Source organism: Aedes aegypti, chromosome 1, assembly GCF_002204515.2.
Source record: "Aedes aegypti strain LVP_AGWG chromosome 1, AaegL5.0 Primary Assembly, whole genome shotgun sequence".
Classification (NCBI taxonomy): domain Eukaryota; kingdom Metazoa; phylum Arthropoda; class Insecta; order Diptera; family Culicidae; genus Aedes; species Aedes aegypti.
Window position 1 is genome coordinate 255,296,633 of NC_035107.1, and position 25,712 is coordinate 255,322,344.

General features: G+C 39.9%; 1 protein-coding gene and 1 long non-coding RNA gene across 30 annotated transcripts in view; one reads left to right on the top strand and one right to left on the bottom strand.

Moving 5' to 3' along the window:
* LOC110674085 lies at positions 1 to 25,700 on the bottom strand. The gene is made up of 4 exons (XR_002498634.1): positions 23,796 to 25,700; positions 21,863 to 22,436; positions 21,657 to 21,764; positions 1 to 1,484 (listed from the first exon to the last, which is right to left on the bottom strand). It is a non-coding gene; the product is annotated as an uncharacterized LOC110674085 (long non-coding RNA).
* The window catches only part of LOC5576362 (heterogeneous nuclear ribonucleoprotein R), a 95,418-nt gene that overhangs the window by 31,641 nt on the left and 38,065 nt on the right, over positions 1 to 25,712 (top strand). For 2 of the 29 annotated variants that reach the window (XM_021837576.1, XM_021837573.1), the window contains exon 1: positions 13,718 to 13,977. The exons of 16 other annotated variants lie outside the window; for them this stretch is intronic. In XM_021837576.1, the coding sequence (XP_021693268.1) occupies positions 13,959 to 13,977 (19 nt within the window). In that variant the 5' untranslated portion in view covers positions 13,718 to 13,958. Of the gene's footprint in view, positions 1 to 13,715; positions 13,978 to 21,717; positions 21,723 to 21,771; positions 21,776 to 22,374; positions 22,501 to 25,712 lie in introns of those variants that run through there. 11 more of the 29 variants (XM_021837586.1, XM_021837604.1, XM_021837592.1 and 8 more) reach the window with 9 other exon arrangements.

Here is a 25,712-nt window from a genome sequence, read left to right on the forward strand (position 1 = left end):
TATCTATAGCAGTTTTGATTTCCTACCCTCACAGGTTTGTCAATTTTGGATCTCTGTTGCCAAGGGGAACCCGTATCGGGCCGAGACTTTCGTCTGCCTATAGCTATGTATGCGTGTGGGGCCTCGTCCCCAGTCTAATTGGATTAGCCCAACCCGGAATACTGTCTTTAACTTTCCCCCCGAGAAGCTTATCCCGGAGTCAAAGTTCCGCATCGATTCTTTCAGCACATTGCAGTTCCCGGTTCCGTTCCCCGGCTGCAACATTTCTTGCACCGAGTCCGACCGCAATTTGTCCACCATTTTGTTTTTTCCTCGCACTCGTCGTCGCCGTATTGATACTTGCTCTTTCTCGCAATTCCTCGAAGTTCCTTCGGCCACCCCTCGCGCGCCGGCAATCGAAGCAACCGTGAAAAGTGCAACCGGAGCCGATCGCCGTGGTCGTCGTCGTCATCGCCTTCTGCGATCCATGCTACCGAACGGGCTGCTTGTGTGAATCCGAGCTCGTTCCGGCTAGAACGAGACAACCATCCCTTGCAGTGTGCAGTTCGTGTGCCGCCGTCGTCGGAATGCGAAAAAAGTGCATTAATACATACGCTGCACTTATACTATCATCGCGTGGCGCGTCGCGGCCCGACCATCGTCTTGGTCGTCGTGGTCTTGGCTTCCTCTCCCGACGACTTTCATTACTTATTTCCCATTTTGCCGAGCGAAGAAGCTTCGCCTTCGAGAACAAAAACACGTGTTTCCGTCGCCTACTCGGACGGAAGATGAACTAGCGATTCGTCCAAATACGAACCTCCCACCTCGTCAAAGTCCTTGATCTTGATCGGGACCGAAGGTCGGAACACATGCCTACAAAGAAAAAAAGGGAAAAAATCAACGTCAAAACCGCCAGAAAACCGTAATAAGAACAACACACCGCGAGACGCAGAAATTGCTACCTTTGTGGTTCGTGTGCATCGCTCGCTTCGCGCACACGGGATGCATTTCATCATCCCAAATTCTAGGAATCCCAAATCAGCTGCGATGAACCTGTTCGGCCCTTTTAAATCCCTTTTTCAGGCAAAGGCGCAGGATAGGATGGGAATTTTCGGCGTGGCTGAAAAAAATCATCCTGACAGGATGGAAAACTAGTTTCGCGCGCGGGGTCATTGTTGTCCACCTAGGGTTGATGATGTGACGCGTCCCTTTCACACGAAGAAGGGTGTCCGTCCAGGGCCGAGGGTGCCGATTATTATGCTGCTGTGTTTGTAATCAAACATTGGAAAGCGCGACAACGATGCCAATAATGTCTCGTCGAATGCTCGCGGTTGAAGCAGCGCGCGAGGCCATTTGATAACGCGGGGTCGAATGCGTTACGGAGGGTCGCTATCAGTCGCACCGTTGTTGGTTGCACTTGTGTGGGACCAGGATTAGCGGGGTTCCGAGCGATATGGTTGCACCGTTGCACACACAGTTCAGACAATGTCGGGTGGCGATGAAATCTGAAATGATGGAAAATTTTGAGTGAGACGGAACTTTACTGTAAATGGATTTGCAATGGTTTTAAAGAAGAATTTTGAACAGCTTCCGACTTTTCGGTTTGTGGTTTATCAGGGCCATCAGGACCCAAACCAATGGTCGAAACATCGAAAACTGTCAACTATAAAGATCAACCCATAAATATCGAAAAATTTTAACTGCTTGTATCAGCTGTCTGAAACTAAGGTTTTATCAAGGGTTTAACGGAACTATTTTCGAAAAATGACAGAAAAATGCATATTTACATTACAGCATTACAGCGAGAAAATCCACTTTTTATTGCGAATTACTGACATCACAATCTATTCTAATCGGTTTCATACATCGAATTATAAGAGAGATGCTCTTCTTCTTCTCAGAAGAAACGTTTAACAAACCTACTCAATTAAAAACATTGTTAGGTTTCGCAAACTGAGCACACTCTCATTAGGTTGCTTCCGAATAACATCTTTTCGTCGGACACCCGTTTCTGATGAAATCGTTAACAATGTAACTGCCTCTGGAAAGTATCAGTATCCAAATTGGTTCTGAGAAATGAGACCTTCTCAATTACATCTTTTCGTATGTTTCCATTCCATTGTACCTAGAATTGAAGATTTTTTAGCAGCCCTCTAGGATATGGTATTTTTAGAACCAGAGACGGACAAAAAACTATGTCCTTACTTTTCCATTATTCTATCATTATAGCACGCCTTTCCTTACGCCTGATGCAATCTGCTAACCAAAAGCAAGCCTCTCTGCCATAAAATTACCGTGCTCCTATGCCTTCTCGCATGAATTGGCGTAGATGCAGTGGTATATTCGGTCTACTGTGGACCAGTTTTGAATGCAACATCAAAAGGGTAACGACTGTTTACATCGTTTATAAATACTAACAGTTGGCGCCAGCGAATTTTTTTAAAATTCAGTTTTCAATAGTAGAGAGTTCTCAGAACGCATTGAAAATAATTACGAACGTAAATTACTTGCAATTAGAAAGCTGGATCGCAAAAGTAGTGATTAGAAATCAAGCGTAATGTGAATATAAAACTGTTTTGTGTTCAGTTCATCTTCCGTGTTGCTTTCTTTGTATCAGGATTTCAGATTTCCTTACACTGGAAAAGAGCCATCTATCGTCTTTTCAGGTTTGAATATTGCCCTATTCCTCCCCATTCCCCTCAATGGTCTGCGTTCTGACGTGGCAGGTGTATCTTGATCAATAGACTTTCATCAGCACTTTAACCCTCTAATACCCAACCCCGCCTTTAGACGGGGTACACTTTGGAATTTTGTGTATTTTTTCGTAGCTCGGAAATCAAAATTATTTTATTTTTGGCTTAAACCTTGACTCATAACACGCATATAAGAAAAGTTTTTTATGACTTTTGAAACTTTTTTGTATTTTTGAAAATTGTTTGAAAAATTGTATTCTTATATAACCTATAAATGCCCGGGGTTAATTTAACGTGTAATATAAAAAATCGTACCTTTTATATTTTTATACGATCGACCTATCACAAAAGAAGAGCCAGGTGGTATCAAAATAATTTCAAACCTGTTTTTTTCGTTAGTTACACGGAAAATAAAATACGCTCCGAAAAAAAATTAAAAATGTAATATTTTTAAAAGTACCACAAAAATTTAAATTTTTATTATTGCCAAAAATCAACAATCACAAAAGGCTTCAGGAAAAAATGAAAAAAGTTAGGGATGTTCAAAAATAAAAATTATAAAAATCAAAAACCCAAATTCAAAAATTTGCGAATAAAAATAAATAATTGCCCAGAACGTGTTTAGAATGATTTTAGATAACGAAAAATAATATTTAAATCGAAAATAAAAATTTGGGTATTAGAGGGTTAAAGCATGTTTTCTATAAATTTGCTACAAACTTGAATATGACTTTCAGAAAACTGCCATAGAAGAAGCTTCTCAACCGTTTCAAATTTCAAAAATGTTATTTTTATTCCTTATTGTTTTCAACCTTGCCCATATTTCGAGAGATTAACAAAAAAATTTGATTGGAAAGTGATTTCAGCAAAAAAAAACTTGTTGCGGAAATGGGCTGACAAATTTGATTCATACCGTAATGAGATTTATCACCTAACGCCTCTATCTCATCTCAACTCCACAACCAGGAATGTTATAAGGGAATTTTCTCTGAAATGATCATCTATTTTTTTCCAAAAACTGACTTTGTGGTTGGTCTTCAACTGTTATAATCGTTTCAACAAATTATTGAAAATTAGACTTTTGGATATGATTTAATTATTATCGCTGTTATTGTTTTGATGTTTTATTATCAATGATGGCTGAATAATCACAAAGTGTGTTATCATTCAATATCCATGACAGATATGTTTGATAATAGTTTAATAACAAAATATGTTATCACACAGCTCTCTCTCCATATATCGATAAATTAGGTGTCAAACGGTGACGAATAATGGTACACCTACCCGATTTGGATATTCCGAACAAATTGAAGGCCCAAGTAAAATAGAACTAAATGCCACAACTGAAAAGGCAGTTTTCTCTAAAACTATCGACAATTCAAAAAAAAAGTAAAAACACACAGCTGTTCTATTTTTGAAATAAAACTGCTGTGTGCTTTTACGTTTTTTGATTTACTGATTAGTTTCTAGAAAAGTGATTGTTCAATTACTACATTTGTTTTGATTTTACTTGGGCCTTAAGTTCTCATTCTGCTTATGCTGGCTGTTAATTTCAACAAACTTAATTATCGAATGATGATTACGAGGTAATAATAACTCTTATCATTTTGCTATCAATTTCTGCTGGGGATGGGACCTGAAAAGTTGACAGAACGTACAATTAAATTTTTCATTAAATCGGGCCTCACGCTAATGTTATTAGGTAAGCACATTTAATTGCATTGATAAATTTTAAAACGTTTTCATATGAGCTTGATTACAAAATCTAACCTAAATATTAGTAATAGTCAAACAAAAATTTTTGAATCAAACATTTTTTTTTTTTGAATCAAACAAAATGTTTTGAATCAAACATTTTTTTTTTTTTTGAATCAAGCCACATTTTTTGTACTAAACTAAATAGACGTTACACTCCACAACGTAAATGTTAAGCTAAACACTCGATACTGGCTGTCCATATGCAACGCAATCTTTTTTTTTCAAATTTTCTCATAAATGACCACGTGGCTTATGGTCCCATATAAAAAAAATGTTTTTTTTTATAGTATTTATACATATTTAAGTTAAACTGATAACTTTACTAAGTGGGAATTGATCCATACTAAATAGCTACATCATTAGGGGAATAAGAGGCATAATGAACATATGCTACGAAATGGAGAAATTCTCTGAGAATGAGCATTTTTCATAAACAAAAACTATACACTAAGTGAAATCTGTATAATTTAGTTGTCAGTAGGATTTTGACTTCAAGTTTCTCTCTTGCAAAAATTGATTTATATTCAAGGAGGTGGAAGAATCTAATTTTCGAGCAAAATGACGAACCCGGAAAAGGTTTTCTCGCTAGTATGGTTAAATGAGAGTCCTTTTATATATCCAAACTGTTAACACTCATTGATAACATTGCTCTCACTAAATTCGACAAAGGTGTTTGTTTTGCCCCGATACTTTTTTACCAGCCTTGTTTTCGACTCAATTTTCTGACAGTTGATACGATTTATGTTGCTATGAATGAATGTACCACGTCGTCTTAAAATAAGCAATGAACAGTCGAAACCTCGTTAGCGGAAGCTTCGGATAGCTACTTAAGCAGTGCATGGTTTTTCATTCCGTTGTGTCCGGTTCGAGTTGTGCAAGTGGTGAGCTCGTTTCATGCTTATGATAATACACTTTTAACGTGAAATCATGCAAAGTTTGTATGGGAATTACTACGATTACTACGAATAAATACGATAGACATAATGGACGTTCGGCAAATTGGACGAGAGGCAAAATTTTCGAAATGGAAAATGGAATTCTTTCAGCGATTGCAATACAGTCACTTCATAGTTTTAAATCCACTGACAATCACATTCTAGAAGAGGGCACGATTAAAGTCATGCGGATAATGTACAGAGCGTACCTTAGCTCCGTAATAACGTCCGCGTCTAAAAATCAAAGGAAGCCCCTAGTCACCTGTGGAAGCGCTCCTATAACACTTAACTGGGAAGTAGGATCTGTCCCAAAAGGGATGTAATGCTGAGAAGATACAGTACAAGGAAAATTTACTGTACATGGTCTGATGCTTTCTTCTTGTGTATGGTTATACACATTTAACTAGCTACTATTGCTTCCATCAAAGATTTTCTCTTCTGGCTGTTTGTCATAGCTATCTGGTTGAGAGTATTATTGACTTTAGAACTGCTGATATTTTAGAGCATATGTATCTTCTTCATTTGATTTAGGCTGCTCATCTACGTCACATCATTTCAGAAAATAATGCAGTTATTACTGATATTTTTCTCATCAGTCAATCTTCTTTCTTGAAATCATAGGCTATTCTTCAAAGTTTTACATTTATAATTTTTTCAATGAAGGCAAAAGCCACTTAAATAATTTTATGTTTTCTCTTCTTTCATATTAAACTGTTCGAGCCATAATGTTATAATAATTTTTAGCATTGTATAGCTGTAAATATGTTTATATTTTTGCCTGTAACATCTCAGGGACACCCACTCATCTCCTTCAGCGTTATGTATTGTTTCGTCTCAAATTCCGAACATGACTCATATTCCGAATACTCGACTATGTATAGCAAACTTTCAAGAAAATCATTCAATTTTTTTCACAGGGTGTTCAATTATTCTATGATTCAAATTCTTTTCATTCAAATGTTGTGAAAATACTAATTTTTACCTTCGATATCGCCATTGCTCGGAATATGAGTCATGTTTGGAACTTGAGACAAAACGATAATTTGTCAATGGGTGCCAAATATCAAAAACTTGACAAATGGCATACACGAGTTGTTTTATGCCATACGTCCATTATTCCAAACGTATTCTATGCGGTTGTGCTACTTCTCTCCGAATGTCGGTTCCCAGAACGTCAGTTCCTCGAATGCCAGTTCCCCGAATATCCCGTTTCCCCGAATAACCCTGTTCCCCGAAAAGTTCAAGGTACTCACATTTGTCATAACTTCATACATTTCAGGGTGGTCTGAAATGCACCCTTCTTTATTTGATTGGTGGTTCTTTTGAGTTTCACCCTCCTCTGCATCTTTGATAGTATTTTAGTCGAGAATGACCTTCTTTTATTTGTTCTTTCTAGTTCACCACCCTTTCAGATGAAGATAATTCCTGCACCTTTTTGAACCTTATCACTTTCCGGGAAAGCGACTCATTCGGGGAAATTGGCATTCGAGCAAAATGGGCATTCGGAGATCTGTTGTTTGAAGAATTGACTTTCGGAGAAACGTGCCTAACATCCTTTCCAAGTAACATTGGGAGCTGAATAACAGCTTATTCAGCTAAAATGCGGTTTATACAGCCTTTTCAGCTAAATAAACTGTTACTCAGCTACCAATGATACCTGGGTTATGCTTAACGTCTTTATGACTAAATGGGTAAAATCATTGAGGGTTAGAGCTACACTGAGACTGTTAGATACATTCACCAGGTATAACTTTGCCAAAGACTGTATTCAAATCAGGCATCTGAGTAATGAGTTACCGATGTAAATCCAATCGGAAATTCTTCTAGCCGTTGTAGCCATGTTTGATATCGTTAACATGCCAGAATGTTTTTGGGAAGCATCTATGATAAAAGTATAAGTGGAAGGATGTGAAACGTCCCAAAAGGAGGGGAAGGGAGAAGCTGTTGATAATGCTCCAACATAGTATAAGAGCTATATTGTGATCACACTGTAAATACTTTCAAAGTGGACAATTTAAAATAAATTGTGCGATGCTAGATTCGATTTTATTATTTGATGATTGATGTTGCAATACACAGATCGAAGATTTGTTATAATCTTTAGAATATTTTATTAGTAAAATGTCTTACGGAAATAGTGAGAAAGCTAAGATTTTGAATTAAGATTGAACGTGCTAATTTTTTTAATTAGATTCATCCGGGAATTTCCCGAGTTCAACAAAAATAAATAAAAAAAAAGAGTTTTTCCTGTTTTTTCTTAAGATTTTGTCACATTCTCTGGTTTAAACTCAAATTATTAGTGTGTTTTGTTGTCTGTGCCCCTTCCGAAATGTCCGATAGGAACAACCCCAGTGTTAAAAAGTAAAGCACCTGTGGCCTTTTCCTCGACTCAGTGAACGCCAAACATGATCCAAAATGTCAAGATCCAAATGTTCAAGTATGATGTAGCCGTTATTTGATTGGGAAAACTCGCCAAAGTAGTAACAAGAACACGCTTTTTCATGTTTTTTATAAAAACACTGTTTTACAAATGTTTTAAAACCCTATTTGCCAGACATTTGAGATTGTATCGATCACTTTTGCTTTTTCTTTCTAAACATCTCTCAAAAAGTTCTAGAATGAAATACATTATCAAATTTTGAATTTCCACCTCGTCAAAGAGTCTCGCCCGTCTCACAAATTGATTATTACCCATTCCGAGCGAATACCATTTCCACCCCTTTGAGATCAATTTCCCGATTCTCCCACCAGAGCCCAACACCCCAAAACGCGGCGTCAGCTTCCAACCTGCCAATCAACCGCTCATTTACCGCGCTTCACCAGGGAAATCCAATTAATTAGTGTCACAAAATTCAATGCACCGTTCGATAGCGACGGGAGCGATTGCTTGGCGCTTCGTCCCAAATTGAGCCCTTTGGCACTATTTCACTCCCTGCTCCCCCATCGAAAATCTTATCGGTTTCCGGCCATACATTAATGTCGTCCCAAACCTAGCACTTCTCAGTGCCGGCCATTCCTTTGTATGGGGAAGACGGGTAATATGCGCCCCAGAAGGAAAAACTCAATTTTAACTGTGATTTTTTTGTTCTAAGCAACCATTAAGCATGACGCATTCTGCCACACGACTCTTGCTCCTAAGGTTGCCAAAACCACCGTTATTTTGTCATGTGGAAACTGGAAAACGTTTTCTCATTACAAGCGCAAAAAATGATAGATATATCGTATGAAATGATCAAATTTGACTAGAATACCTTTTATCTTGCATATATCGCACAGACGCGTTCCGGCCCGACAGCGCATTTTACACCTAATTCCCGCATAGTGGAAAATTTCCATCCCAGTGGCATTGTATTTTTCCGCGCTGCCGCCGGTCGGAGTGCATCAAACCCATATAAACATACACAAACACAATCAAACATACGCACTCTCCCGCCACAGTGAACGAACTCGCTCCCACCAAATTTCCCAGCAGACACTTCCACCCCCGCACGTGATAAATGTTTTCCACTGTCTGATGCGGTGCGTCTGGATTGCGTCCCCTCCCCGTCGCTCGCCAGGATTTTCCGTTTTTTAAATAAATGTATCCTGTTGATACAAAATGAGACTGCCAAACTTCCACCCATTCAGTCCCAGTCAGGTTAGGAAGCAGGTTCGATTCGAACGGTTGGAACGAGTGAGACAGACAAGGGTACACAGTGAAAAATAACGGATTTTTTGCTACCTATTGAAAACATCAGAATTCCTTCTCAATTGATTTCGAAGTTTGATCACAGCGAGCGTAGGAAAACACCATGATCGGCAATGTTTTGCAAGTTGTAACAAGCTTGATAAACAGAAGCAGCGAAGGAGAGCCCCAAAGAGAGAGAGAGAGCGATGATAAATGTCCATTTTTATCGCTCATTTCCCATGGGGGGTAAGTGTTTTACTTAACTGGCATGGTAAACAATCCTCGAACATCCTATAGCAATAGTGTCCATTCAGTTTGGAGCTTGTTTAGATAGTTTTATCCTGCACTGTTATCCCTCCGATATAATCAGAGTTGTAGCAGTAAACGATAAACAGATTCTTAGGATGTGCAGTGGATCATGAGAGCGACTCTCACGCGCTTGTCCATGGATCACGATTCAAGTCCTGATCAAACTCTTACATCTTTCTTGTTACCTTACCAAATCGGTTTCATCAGTTTCTAGACTCAGATTTTCAGTAGTCGCCGGCTAGTATTATACGTTTAAAACGCCCAATTGTACACCAAATTTACAACTGGACTAATGTGCAGATAAAATGACAATTTATTTTTTGCTGTGTCACCCGACAATGACGACGACTTCAGCCCCATAACCTACCCCTAACACGAACGACATTGATGATGATGTCGTCGTCGTCGTCGTCGACGTCGTCTCCGTCGAAACTCTGAACCTAATTTATGACTACTACCAACATCACCCTTTGGAAAGTTAGGAGTTGGGAATTTACAGGATGCTGCTCGCGTGTAATATAAATCGACCGAATCGGGTTGCCCTGAAGTCCTTCCTCATGGGGGGGGGGAGATTGGTTTTTCGCAACAAACCAATTCAACACTATGGAGTCGTATAATCTCAAAGGTTGTTGGCCGCCCACCGGGGATAACACTATGGGCATTGAGAGGGATATTGCTGACGAAAATTAATGTAATTTAATTGGTTAATAACGGTCAGTACACAGTCAGAAACATTGAATATTCAAAAATGTTGTTAAGGTTGGCCCAAATTGATGCGAAAAGAGCTAAACTGAAAAATCGAATGTTCTGCCCCAATATTCATTGCTTCAGCCCCCCAGAAGATTTTGTCAAAATTTGAATGTTGTAGAGTTGTAAAGTTTTTTTTTTATTAAATTAATGTTTCATCAAAAGCTTTAGGACCCCATTTGCCAGACATTTGAGATTGTATCGATCACTTTTGCTTTCAATTACTCCTGAGATATTTTGCTAAAAAGTCTTTCTAAATTTTCAAGTATAGCTATATAAACTACTCTGTGTTTCTATCTTAAAGCGGGTTAGAAAAGTTCAAAATATCTTTCTAAACATCACTCAAAAAGTTCTAGAATTGAATACATTATCAAATTTTGAATTTCCACCACGCCAAAGAGTCTTCTCTGTCTCACCAATTGATTATTACTCATTCCGAGCGAGCATCATTTCCACCCCTTTGAGATCAATTTCCCGATTCTCCCGATTCTGAGTGTTGTAGAGTTGTAAATTTCCAATAGGTTGTGACTAATTTCTCGACAGTTCTTAAAACCAAAAAAAATCTGTGTTCTTCTGAATTCAAATCACATAATGAGGAAAACCTGCAAGCTTGACTTTTTTAATTTTGATTCGTGGATTACAGCTAATCAGCCGAGTAGAAAGTTGAGCAAATACCCAAAAACTTAACATTACATATAATTTGCAATTTGATTTAATGGACAAATTGATTTGCGAAAAAGTTACACGTTTTCTCAGTGAGAATCGAACTCACGACTTAAATAGGACTCCCTATTCACTAGATAACTTCTGCATCCATGAGTCCGCTTGTGTATGGATAACGCGCCCTATTTAGTAAACAAGGAGTCGTGAGTTCGATTCTCATCGAGAAGACGTGTAACTTTTTCTCCAAGTTTGAGCCAAAAATGTTTAGATTAAGAACAACTTAAAGGCGAATTTTCAAGTTATAATTCAATCCTTCAAACTTAAGTTTATGAAAAGCTCGTGGAACATCAAAATTGTCGAAAAATGAAAAAATTGAGTTGAGTAGTTGAAAGCAGTTTTCACCATTTTGTCCTTATTTTACTAAAAATATCATCTTTGTTTTATCATAACTTCATGAATACTCAACCGATTCCAAGTCGGTTCTACCTCGTTTAGCTAATTTAGTTGTTTTTAAACTTTGTATCCAGCACATTTGATTAAAAAATGTTTTATCTATATCATTTAATAAAAACTGGCCAAAACATGAATTTTCAAAGAAAAATAAAAAAATTGAAAGCTGAACGTTAACGCTAAAGCAGAAACTGTTTATTTTTATTCCCATTTTCAAACCTTTATCAAGGTCTGAGCAACATTTTTTAATGAATTTTATGACAAAAATATATTTGCGTTTATTGAAAACTATGCGCACTTAGTCAATGAATTTGTGAAGCACAAGTTACGTGACAAAGTATCTATAAGAAAGGTTTAAATTAGAAGAATAGACCTCGTGAAAAGTGCTGAAAGCATCCCGATTAGCAATTAGATATTTCCTCTTTTGATTATATTTCCTCATAAAAAAATCAAAAAGAATGGCTCATCAGTAGCTAACTCTGTAATGATTGCATAATATGGTCATGGTCTGTATCAGATCGCCATACTTAATACATTTCCATATAAAAGCAAGTCAAAAACAAGTCGAAGTATTGTACCTCAGATTGGTATGTGCTTGTTATAGGCTTGCTATTTTCTTCTGATCAGATTTCCATACACATTTTTGTGTGCTTCAGCTATTGAACATCAAAATGATTATGAACTTTAACCCTCTCTTTGTCATGGTAGCTTCAGAGCTCCATTGATTTTCGACAAACTTTAAGAAACTGCATCAGTATGAATAATGTGCAATAGTTACAAGAATATGACTTCACACTCATCAGGTTAGTTCAATAGTAAATTAATTGGTTTAGCAGAAAAAAAAACTATTGATAAACAATTCATTTACTATTGAAAAACAATCATATAAAGTTTGAACTGAAACCAAAAAATTTAGGCCATCCGCAACATTTTTTGTTCAAGCACTTATTATAAGAACGCTTTTTTCGTAAAGAAATATTCGATCAAAGTCGTGTGAAAGGCAATTAAATTTTCCTACAAGATGGTAGACTTGCATGCAATCGACGTCTCCCTAAATTTATTGCATTTTCCATGACCATCGCTTTTTGCACAAAAAACAGCCCTTCACAAAATTCACACTGATTTCCCTTTGTGATCCAATTCTCCACCCCCCACAATGCAAAATGGAACAAGGATATCGAAGCAGGAACAAAACCCGTCGCACAACCCGACCTCGACAGCCTACAGTGACTACGCCAACGAACCCGGTAGCGCTCCGTAGCTCCGTAATCAACAATATTGATTTTGTCTGCCGCGCTCGCTGTTTTCGCCGGGTTTTCCATGGAAACCCTTTCCCCCCGGTTCGGTCAGGTCTGGTCCGGTCTGGCGTATGTCGTCTGGCACCAACACCATTCACGTCGTCCGGAAGGCGCTTTTGCTGCAGCGCTTCCATGTGGTAGTGCATGGTTTTCCTGCTACGATGAGACCGTCTAGACGGGGGTTTTCCCGACCGATTCGGTTCGGTTGTGGGAAAACCGAACCACCCCATTCCGGGTGCCGGTGGGATGATGGGCGAGTGGGGTTTGGGAAAATCTGTTGGAAAGGTCCTGTCGCAGGTTTCACCAACACCGAAAGACGGCCGGCTTTTCTTCGATTCGGATGTGTTGGTGGTGTCACTGTGGGAGTGAGTTCCGAGCGCGGAAACCGACGAACTTCTGGCCCAGACGATGTTGCAGGTGATTTTCCTGATCAGAATTGCGAATGTTGGAACAAACCGATTCGATTGGGAGTTGGCTATACACTCAACCGCATTAATTATATGGCATTAAATCTGAGAAACCGGAAACCGTTTGTAGACTTATGAATTGTAATCCAATTAGGAGGAATCGATTTGTGGATGCTGCTGGCAGTCGTCTACTCGTACTTTTGCATACAAAATGCCACATTTTGCAGCATATTTACCGCTTCTTGGAAGGGGGCCAGGATTTTGTCTGCAACCCGGAAGAATACGCCAATCGTATTCAGTGCCCGATGAACTGATCTGCCTATAGAAGCGAAATCGTCCCATACGAAAAATTGAGGCATTGAGAAAATGTCGCACAAAGTTCGAAGTTTGTTTTCGCATACAAATGGTCATAATTTTTGTTACGACGCTCATTTATTTCACGATTTTTTTTTTGTGGAAAAAAGGGTTATTCGATGAAAACATGCGTTCGGTTGGAAAATCCAAATAGGATAGTTATGCCTTTATGTGAAATGATGTGCTACGGCAGTTATAAATATTCCCACAACAGCACCGTCGTACTATTCAGTGCAATTCATGTGGAAATAGGAAACGGCTGGCACCCTTCCAGTCTGGGAATCCTCCGGTCGCATTATGATGTTTATCCACCACACTCAATTTATTTGAGGCATAGTATGTTATCCACGCTTTCCAACCACGTGGGCCGCTCAGCCCATTTTTATCGCACCGGGACACATCATAGTGCGCCATGGCACTCGGCGGAGGGCTCATTTCGGATCGAACTGTCAACGCGACGACGACGTGTGTGCGTTTGTCTAGGAGCGAAAATTTTCCTCCAAAAAAATCTTCCCCAAAAAACCAAATCTTCCCCCCCTCTCCCAAAGGGAGGGTCCGAAAATTCCAAAACTGCTGGTGCCAGTGTTACGGTGTTTGGTGGGGATCCCTGGTGATAATTGGTGTGATAATTGTGAGGTGTGTGAGTAGAAAAAACGGTTGGAGAACAGGAAGCGATCCGAGTAAGGATTCTCAAAATGGAAGTGGCGACCAAAGGTATGTGGGAATGTTTCGGTTAACATCTGATTTTCGGGGCTTATTAGTGCTGGGAAAGTATTGAGCATTGTCATTCAATACGCGAAATATTGATTATAATACCCTTATCACTTTCAGAAGGTATTCAGGGCCCGTTTGATTGTACCACGGTTCGATTCTGGCAACTATCAAACCGTCGAAATCGAACGGTTTTCCGAAATTTGTTAGTTTTCAGCATCAAATAGGGTCCTAAAATTTTTAATACCATCTTGTTTTTATCATATAACACGCTAGGGCGTGTTTTTGCTACTACTCTGACAAATTTTTCCGTTAAAATAACGGCTATATCATATACAGTCAACAATCCCTGACTCGATATTGAAGGTAGCATCGAGTTAGAGAGGTATCGAGTTATAGAACTCAAAACCAGTACAAATGTGATCCAAGGGACGGCCATGAAAACCAACTTTTACTATGGTTCTCTAACTCGATATCGAGTAAGGGAGAGTTGACTGTATAAACCTTAATTTAAAAAATGGGTCAAAATATCAATCTTGACACTTTTGATCACTTAGTCGACAGAAACGCAACAGGGGTTTTGCTTTTCAACACTGGGGTAGCTCCTATCTGACATTTCGAAAGGTGCACGGAAAACAAAAAAAAATGCCTAAAATTTGAGTCAAAACAAGTTAAGGCCCGACCATAGAGCTCTTCCTTCTATTGGTACAATCAAAGCTCCATGAGTAGATACTGAAGGAACCATCGACTCATGGAAATATGGAACAGAAATGCTTTGGAAAGCTGTTTGAGGGGATCTTCATAGTAATTATGTAATTTCAAACATCGAACATCAACTTATGGAAGTTTGATTAGTGCACAACAATTAAAGGAAAAATGTCAATAGACAAGAAAGGCTTTGTTTTGATAGTTTGATTAGTGGACAAATACTAGGCGAAATATGCCTAAAGACAAGAAAACGCCGAATTGGAAACAATCATCAGCCATCATCATATGGGGCCCAGATAGCCGTAGCGGTAAACGCGCAGCTATTCAGCAAGACCAAGCTGAGGGTCGTGGGTTCGAATCCCACCGGTCGAGAATCTTTTCGATTGGAAATTTTCTCGATTTCCCAGGGCATAGAGTATCTTCGTACCTGCCACACGATAAACACATGCAAAACTGGTCATTGGCATAGTAAGCTCTCAGTTAATAACTGTGGAAGTACACTAAGCTGAGATGCAGGCTCTGGCCCAGTGGAGACGTAACGCCAGAAAGAAGAATCAGCCATCATGCGTTCCTATGCGTTTGTTCCAAAGTTTTACAAAATAATGGCGAAGAATATTGGTCTTAAATAACATTTTTTCAAACATTTGACCCAGTTCAATAGGGTTTAAAGCGAAAATTGGCTCTAAGAGAGAGTGTTCCACAATACACCAGTTAAGCTTTTCCAGCCATTCCCCCCTCAGTCATTAAAATTACGGTTTTCCATGGGCATAATGACTATTTTATCATTGGAAACGCACTATAGATAACAAACGTGAACAACCAAGTGTCTCCATGTACCTATTTGCTCTAAGGCAGGGCTGCCCAAAGTATGGCCCGTACCTTCATTTTGTGCGGCCCGCGAAGAGTTTGAGGATTCGTTCCATATCTGCCCTGTTTGTTGCTTATTCTACCAACTTGTAGTTAAATCTCAAGTTATTCAATTATTTTCATTTTCTTTCGTTTTATTTTACTTTCAAAATGAACTTTACCTAAAATTTCAAATTTTGAAAATTAGTTTAGTAGCTGGATTCAATGCACTTTTTTCAGAATTTGAATATCCGTTAGAACTGCTCTGCATATTAATTTTGTTTGATGTTACCAAGTTCTTAATGAGACAGCCCAGTTTAGATAAATAAATCGAATTTCCAATTAAAGGTCATATAAGTCAACAATATCTCACAAAATCCTGAGAGTAAATTTCGCACAATCTAGGGCATTATTCTACCAAAATTATTAACATGAATTGTATGGAAACCTTGTGCAAGATTCTCAAGAGTATTAGACAAGATGCATACAAAATCTTTTGCATTTTCCTTGATGAAATAAAAACAGAATCTGGCACATAATTTTCACAATGACTAATAGAATTCTGAGCAGAATTCATGTAAAACACTAGACTGCAATTTCACAGTTCCCTGGTCAAGATAACAAAACAGCAGCATTATGTCAATTCTAAGCGTAATCTACACAAAATCCTGCGCATAATCCTTAATCAATCCTTTCCAAAATTTTTCCCAAAGTCTTGGGTGGCTTTTTCAAGATATCAAGGACAGGATTCTTTTTGAATCCTGGGCAGCACTCTCAGTGCCAGGTTGGATTCTAAATGAATTCTGAAAAATTTTCTTATGAAAACTTGGACTTCATTCCCATAAAAAATACTAAACGATTCTTTAGTCCTCACCAAATCCTCAGAAAAGGTGCCAAGTAACAATTATAATTTTGATATTTTCCAAAAACTGTATTTTTTGTGGGCTTTGTGGTCGTGCGGTTAGTGTTACCAAGCATTTAGCCGCATCGATTCAAGTAGCGTGGGTTTGATTCCCGCTTCAGTCCGGAAAACTTTTCACCAGAAACGTACTCCGACAGTGCCAATGGGTGTAGCATACTAGCCCGTAGCCTAGTGTGGTGATTCCTTCAAAGGGCAAATCGTCCACACCAGCACTAACGTGTGTGTCTTTTTTTACTATAACCTTTTTATTGACTGATTTTTGTTTGATTTTATTGAAATTGGGTTGTTGGATGAATACAAAAACAAATGGCCCGCCACCAAGTTTTATTGCTAAGGTGTGGCCTGCGGTTTAAACAGGCTGGGCAGACCTGCTCTGAAGAGTTTTGAATTGAAACAGACGCATACCTGTCAACATAGGTATACTATAACCATGAAAATAATTCGGGTAAAATTATAAAATTCAAAGAAATAGTTAACGTTGCTCACATATGCAATAGACATACGTCAAATAAATCAACATATGATATGAGTACTAGCATCAATCGTAATACTCAAAAATACCCGAAAAACGCGGAAAAGTCAATTCTTTATAACTAGATGTTTCGTGCCTCAATATCGAGTCAACCCTCTTTCTATCCCTCCATTATAATTTATGATTTAAAAAAATCTTACTCCTCTGATTTTTACATATTTTATGTAAAACTAGCTCCAGCTTTCCAATGATTCAAAAGCTTTTGAAAATGGTCTTTGTAAACAGCATACAGTTTTTTTTTTTTCGATAAAATCCAATATGGCGACCGCTATCAAAAACATGTTATTGTGAAGGAGTTGTTTTGGAAATTTTTGAACAATGATACCCAGTAAACCACGTAAAACTGGAGAGCCAGACAGCGGATCAAGTTCAGGTTTTCGCGTCGCCGAAGTGATATTTTGTTTTTTTTGTGAAATGAGTATGCTGATGAAAGTAGCTTACAGCTGCTCAGTTTAGGATGAATGATCAGTTTTTTGAGCTCGTTTAATGTTTTTATTTTCAATGTTCAAAATATAATGAAACGTATTTTTACCATGACAAAGATGGGAATGTTGCATCGATTTACACTCTTGTAAAACATTAAAACCTTATATCTTTTCTTTCACCTGATTTTTACCATTATACAAAATAATCTTTGAATGGTTCGACGCTAAAAGTGTCGACTTACCGTACTGATAGGTGATTTTTTTCGAACTGAGGTTGCATGAATCCCATCACTTACCAAGATAAATCCAGATCATGCAGCTATGACCCCTTCCTACAGACAAAACTCCTTCCCTTGACAACCGTGGAGATGCAGAGGTAATCTCAGACTCTAGTAACAATGGATGTCCCAATAACATTCCTACCCTTCCCCGATAACCGTAAGGACGTGGTTGGCGCCGTTATTGACTTTTTAATGTTTGAAGCTACGTCTCTTGGTTCCTTCGAATACTTGGCAACTTCGATTACTCTGGTCAATCACGGAGTAGCAGCTACGAATTGTACGGTCATCAATGCTTATGCTTTATGCTTACGCTTACGACACCCAGTAAACCACATATCCAGGGGTTGAATTCTGGGAAAATTGAGAGTATCTCTCACTTATCGCTCTCGGTAACAATCATGATCCGCAACGCATGATGAGAGTCTGTTTATTACCTATTGCTACTGCATTGATTTATATCGGGGTATAAGTAAGATTGCATGATACAACCCATCTAAACAAGCTCCAAATCTGGGGAAAACTGTTGCTATATTGTTTATTATGCCAGTGAAGTAGAACACCTACCGCCAATGGTAAATAGGCGAGAAAAAAAGGAGATTACCGTCGCTCTCTCTTTGGGGCTCTCTTTCGCAGCTGCTGTTTATCAAGCTTGGTACAACTTGCGAAACATTCCCGATCATTGACCGATACCGATGCGAACCTATGTAAAACTAATATATTCTTTCCTCTCTTGCTCTGTTTTGGAGACTAGGTGAAAACTTTTTTTCATTTTCATCGAAATTTCGTATTGCTGACCACGGATAGTCTAAAAAAGTCGTGCGAACTGCGAATACGGCCTCCACTTTGCTATGTATATAGCCTTTCCAAGCATTTTATACGAGTGAATTGTATAGCAAAACTAGTACCAACCAAACTGTTTACTAGGCAGTTTCAGTGAACCAAGAATTGAGGGGTCCTCAATGAAAGTTTTGACAATAATCTCCGAGGGGTCCATCAATTTGTTAATCCAAACGCAGTTTCTTTACTTACTCGACAGGAGCAGTCAAACGACCATAAATTTGAACATTTTGAAAAACCAATTGTAAATAGTAGATGGAAAAGGTACTACCCAAGCAACCAAAATTTCGGATTTGGAGTGAACTCAAAAGTTTACTTCCAGTAGATTTTCAATTCATTCAACGAAACTATTTCACTGAATGAGAGAACATAACGAATAATATCAACGACTAGATAGTTCAGAACAATGAATCAAATTGTCATCAAAGGAGACGAAAAACAAACAACAAAGCAAGTCGCTCACAACCCGTTTATCCATATTGTTGCGGATTGGGATACAATCAGAAGCAAAATTGTCATTGTGGTAGCTAGAGCGGGTTTATTGATTTTAAATTGAAATATAACTTGAATTTAGTTGAGCGTGCATGTTTGATTTTAGCGTGCATGTTTGATATTAGCGTGCATGTTCTATATGAGCACTTTTTGATTTGAGTGTAACTATTGACAGCTTGAATGAGCGCGAAAACAGCTTCCAGGCTGGTCGTCGAATCGAGACTTCAGTTTAGTGAAGATTGTTGTGGATGACGGTGGTGAAAACGGCTGTTGAATTTTCAGCCGAAGTGGAGAATCGGCTGATGGCTGAAAGCAGTCGGAAAGTGTCCGGATACTACAGTCATGACAATCACAGGGCACAACATTGTTGCAACCTTTTCAATTCGCGATGGATTATTTATTTTGAACACAAAACCAAATTCGTTTTAGGCGTGCTGTTCGATATTGTGCCAATGGTTACTAACACAGAAAAAGTTCTCGAAAATTGCAATGCAAAGCCCAGAAAATCGCTGCGTACGTGGTGATCAATCTTTGTCATATTCTGTTCAAGTGGTGATAAACTGATGTTGCGGAATTAAATTGTTGCAACAAGAATAGGAGATGACAACTTCTTTGTTGCTGTGTGTTGGGTGACAATTCATTCACTGGTTCAGAACAAGTTCAAGTCGAACTTTTTCCCTACTTTATCGTGAACATCATTCATCATCTTAAAGAACTTGATGAGCTAAAGTTCTTCTTCCTCAATTCTTCCAAAAGATGTTTTATCTGCCAAAACATCAATGCAATGTTTTCGAAATCATCATTAAGAGTGACATGAAACAGCAAGAGGAAGATGCTTCAAAGACAATAACAAATACATATTAGAAATGCAGAAGCAGTGTTGTAAGCAGTCACGGTAGTTGATACGTTTTCGTCGACATTCGACAGCCTTTGCCTTCAGCATTCACAATACCAGCGGTCAAACGAACGTACATAAGAAAAATGTCAAATGAATGTAGTTGATCACGATGGCGACGCCTTTTATTGCTATTTTTTTCGTAATAAAAGCTGCTTTCACTGTATGTGTGACACATTCTACAAAACAAGCAGGATTATATAATTCTTGTTGTTTATGATAGGAAATTTCTGAAATCTATGCAAAATTTATGATTTGTGATCGTGTCAGACGACATTCGTTCCACAGTTTTTGTGTTTCTCGATGTTCATTCTACCGCTCGTGTCGTTTGTGAGAGGTGACGGTAGCAGAAGAGTTCAGGAAAATCAATTTACTACTGACGATGGAAACGAAACGGACATCGCGAGAAATGTCGAAAGTTTACAGCACTCAGAAGCAGAATCAACGGCCACTAGACCCGGAAGATGTTCTGTTCGCGCATTCAGCTTCGGCAAGCCCGGTCAGGTAATCGATGTTTTCTACAGTAAAATTTTCTAATTCATCAATCCTTTTCCGGCTTAAACCCAGCCAACAATTGTCGGAGATACAGTCATCTTTCCCTTGCTCGATATTTCGCATCTCGAGATGCGATATCGAGTTAGAGAACCATAGTAAAAGTTGGTTTTCATGGCTTATCAGTTCTCTTTCCAAGATAAAATAATTAAATGTGGGTAAGATCTGATGAAAATGATGTGTTGTACAGAATCTTTGTAAGAAGCTGTCCAGTTTAACGTAAATCTGAAGGATTTCATGATATTGTAACGTATTTTCCGTAAAATATTGAAGTAATTTATTACTCATTTGAAAGGGTAAGTTATCATTTTCCGATTTTTCAACATTCAACTGTATATCATTTTTCAACAAGTTCATACATTCAATTTAACTTTTCACACCAACGATGGATGTCAAAATTGAGACGTTTATACTATAATTTTTGGAGAGAAGTTTGATGTAGAACTCTTAGAAAAGTTCATGGAAAAAAATCTGAAAGGTTTTTGACAAATACTTTTCTGTAATTTCAATTAAATATTCTTTAGAAATATCAGCTACGAATTTCGGCCGATACGTTTTTAGTAAATTTATCATAAATTTCATACATTCTACTTATAAAATCTAATTGTGTCGCACTTCTCAAGATTCTCTTGAAATTTGTGATGTTGGTATTGACAAATCAATATTTTTTACAAGAGCCATCAATTATGTTTATGTTTATAAGATGTGAAAAAGGCGTTGTGCATTAAAAACATAAATAATAGATTTCATTTTAGGAAGAAGCAACGCCTGAAATATTCAAGAACACCAGCGATAAATCAATCGATTAAATTGTCAGCCTGAAGTGCTGTCCAGTTCGCTAAACATGTGCTCTTGAAGATTAAAGTCGTAACTTCAATTGAACTTCTCCTTATGCTGATGCTAAAATGGCAAACAGGCAGTCTATTGAACGGCTTCCTATTCCAAAAATAATATTACACAGTGAAATGTCACCAAAAATTCTGCACGCGTCACCCCATTCGTATTAAATGTCATTCAACAATGGCTCATTCATCTCAATAAAACTTTCCAGGCAGCTTTGAACCATAAATGGATCATGATTCAAACCCAAAAAAAAGTCAAAACTTCAACTACCCTCAAGTTTAATCGCAATTCGACCCAAAATGCCCATGTGTTCACATTTTCTCCGCCCAATCTCCCAATCAACATTTACCTTTCGCAAACTGCAGTTGACCTTTACGCCCTCGGTTGCAGCTCGCAGATTAGATTCCTCCCGCAGGTCGGTCCTGAGGTTAGCCGAGAAGCCGGGCCCCGATCGGTCCTAAAAGAAAGCACATCGCGAAACATCAATCAATTTTCTGCGAACCAAGGTAGCTCGATGAAAAGGGGAACGAGAGGAGGTAATTAATTTTTGCGAACCTCGCGAATCGCGAATCGACGTGGGAATCTTCTTGTCTGCGGGAGTTGCGTTGTTCTTCTTTCGCTAGGCGTGTGTATGGCGCGTATCCCGTTTTTCCTTTCCTCTCCTGTTGGCACTGCTACCCATCCTCGTTGACTTGCGCCACCGCCGCCGCCCAGCCCTGCCTAAATAGGGCAGTGAGCGCGGTGGCACAACACCGCTCACAGTAGATACGTGTGTTGTACGGCGCGCGTGGTGGCGGTAGAGCAGCAGCAGCATAGCAAACGCGTTGTTCATCATCAGCCAGCAACATCAATAGAGAAGGCACAGCACAGCACAGTCAGCAGCAGTTTCCACACTCAAACTAGAGCTCAAACACTCTCCTCTTGGTTTCACGGGACGACGGCGACGACGACTACGGTAATGGAGTCCACCAGTTGCTAGTGACGAGAATAGTATAGTTTGGCATAGAGCGATTTAAGTTCGGGGCAGTTAAGAGGTCGAAAACGTGTGTGTCAAGTTCCGGCTATTTCCGGAAAAGATACGTAGTCCTAATTGGCGGTGGTTGACGCAGAATACGTCCACTGGATGCACCTGCACACGAAAAGTGGAAGAAATTTGGAGTGAGAGTGGATTCGAGGCGATTACATCGTAATTGGTAAGAATTTTCTTGTTAAATGGGTTGAAAATGGCTGGAATTGACATTGTGGATGTTCTGGAGGGCTATTTGGGTGGATAACGACGGAATTTCGGGCCAGAATACTGCGTAAGCGAAGGTCATTAGACTCTTTAGGTCGTTGACCCCGCGCGATTTTTTCCTGGTTTCCGATGAGAATGTGTTGGAAGAGGCGGCAGGGTGGTGGTGATTGATGCCAATTTGGGGCTGTGTAACGGCCACATCTGTATGAGTTCGGACTGAAGCTGTGTTGGTGCGGGAGTAAGTTTCCGAAACATGAAACAACGGTATAATGGGAAGAAACACGCGAACATGTTCTTCAACCGAGCCTCCCCGGACGAACGAGGAACCCATCAACGTCAAGTCCATTTTGGCAAAAAGTCCAGTTCTGCTGGACCTAGGGCCAGTGGTGTGAGTATACGCGCGAAACACGGCTGCAAAACGTACCGAAACTCGAAGGAAGAAAATTGCAAAAGGTTGCGAATTTCGTGGTTCGCGATACGAGTGTGCGAAATTCTTCCTCACACACTGTGTGGCGCACACATACACCGAATGAGGTGGGCCGTTTTCTTTTTTTCGGGGGTCTACCCCCACAAAGAACTCACCGGGCCGCGGGGGGAGTTCTCGAATTGAATGGAAGCACATGTGTATGATACAGATGTTGCCATAAGCACCAACACCACCACCAGATAGTCCCAACTAAATCGCAACCTATCATTAAATCTTGATTTTTCCGTTCTTCGATACGTCACCTTATCACGTAATCAAACTGTTGATGATTTTGTAGTCACTTGATGTGATATCATGTGTCCAACATAAGTGGACAAAATGGCACTTTTCGGCGAAAATCCTGTTTTCGTTAGATTCCAATTCCTCTAGAATCTTCAGAAGATCCACTTCGCAGTGTTGGTCAAACGCTACATTGCGTAGCAGGACCCGATGACGTCACAAATTCGAAAACACCCTTCAAAATTGTAAAATTTCACGATTTTGTATACAAATACGTGCCACATTATCACCAAACTATGCTTTTTGTTGATCCTTTATAGCAGTTGTTCACAGGACGACTCCAAAGTTCCGAGCTGCCCAAAATTCCAAGACCGAAAATGGCGCCCAACGAAGAACTCACGCTTAGAACACACCAGAGTCGGCGTCAGATCCACCATCCATTCAAAATTTTAAATTTCAAACCGAGACGATAATATTTTATTTTTCCGAAATCAATCGAGTCATATCTTATTCGCGTAGCCATGCGGATCTTCATTAGATTCACTTACAAGTCTCGCATTTCTTCCATAGATAACACGTCCACCGAAAAGTAGGTCAAATGTGTCACCGGAGCTATTCGCGCCTCCACTTCACTCGCACACCCATCTCGACTTGAACCAATTCTCCTTGATTCTTCAACCGCATCTAGAGCCGACTTCGACCCACTCGGGACACCGTAACTGCAAACACTGTGGGGCCTGTTTTCACTTTCAACGGGCCCAACCTGCAGTGTGCGAAATCTAACAAACTGCCAAAAAGAAGCGACTCACGCATACAAGGTCCCCCTCCTAAAAAAGCGGCCACACGCATTCGCATTCGCAAAAAAACGCACATTTCGGGCTTGCCTTTCCTACATCTAATCGTCTACGTCGCCGGACGATCGACTAGTAACCGACCGAGCGAACGACCAATACACGCATCGTGACCTACTTTTTACCGCAAATTTCGAGGCCACGCTGCGTTAACGCACCGCCCGGTGCGTGCTGGATGAGAGAGCGGAGACGCGAGCGAGTGCGGGGGTCGCGCGCGCAGGTTCGCGATTTATTTCGCGAAACCAGACGCACCCGCTCCCAAAAGAGACGAGAAACAAACGTGCAGCAGCCGCGACCGCGATTATGCGTGAGCATTTCGGTCTTCTTGCTTTGCTTCTTTCGCCGGTCGCGCAGATCGGTGATTCAATACCCGGCTGCGTCGGTTTTTTTTTTTTGCTATCCATGCTGACTGCGTGGAAGAGTGCGAAACGCACGCTTGCTTTGTTCATAGTGCCAAAATGCTTACTCTCGCTTTCGTTCTCGGCTTTCGCATTGATTTTTGGCGTCACACGCAGACGCACGCACCTGAGGAAGTGGCGAAAACAAAAAACGCATACTCACATTCGGTCTCTTTAATTTTCGCACAATGTTCGCGAAAAAAAATTGCCGAGTCGCGATTTTATTTTATTCATCTTCCACTGCTATACGCACTAGCGAAGCTGCTAATATTTTAATAATGTTTACATTTTTTTCTGCGATGGATGGTGCTTGTAGATGTGCGATTTTTTTTCTACTAAACGCACAATGCGTGTATGCGTTTGCAAGCGAGCTCGCGTTTGCGGCGCGACCTTGAGCTAGATTCGCACGAAACCATCCGAGCACTTATAGCACTGGTCGTCAATCGTCTGCCGTTCCCGAATGGATTCAAATGCGACCAGCACATAAACGCACGAACGCAACGCACCCCATATCAACGCACGATCCCATTCTTCCCATTCCGACGCTCGATTAGGAGTGGTTATTTTTATTAGTCCGGTTCTATTTTGACCGGAAGCATTTGACGGTGGCAGCAACAGTCTGACCCCTTCCCGTTTCAGTGACGATCCGGTCCGGTATCTTTTTAGGGGATTACGTAATGGAAAGCACCCTTCCCATTATTCGAATTCAAGCTGCCGTCACCTAGCGTGACTTTTTGAATCCCACCCTCTCTCGCTCAACGAGGAGGACAGTGCGTGAGAGCGACCCGACCACCTCTCGCTACTCTCTCTTTCTCTTCGGTTCGTGGCGCGGTCCAACCGCATTAGCTTACGCACCCCACGGATTTTTAACTGCTGACCATGATGCCTTTGCCCGGTTGACCACTCTCTCTGGACTCAGGCTTCCGAACCTGACCTTGCTCAAAAAACGCACCCTGCAAAAACGGTGCGTGACGCACTGTTGCTTCCTCCGCTAATTCTCTCGTCGATGCCTCCCTCTGTTCGTTCGTCGGTCCGTTCGGCTGGACTGAATTTCGGCAGTTTTGTGTGTACGAAACAAATGCGTTTCGCTACTTGGCGGGCGGGTTCTCCTCTCCTGCACACGCAATGTACGATGACATATAATGATTAAGTGCAAACGCACTCATATCGCTCCGTTCGAGGATTAAATGATTGATTATTGTTTTCTCTTATCTGC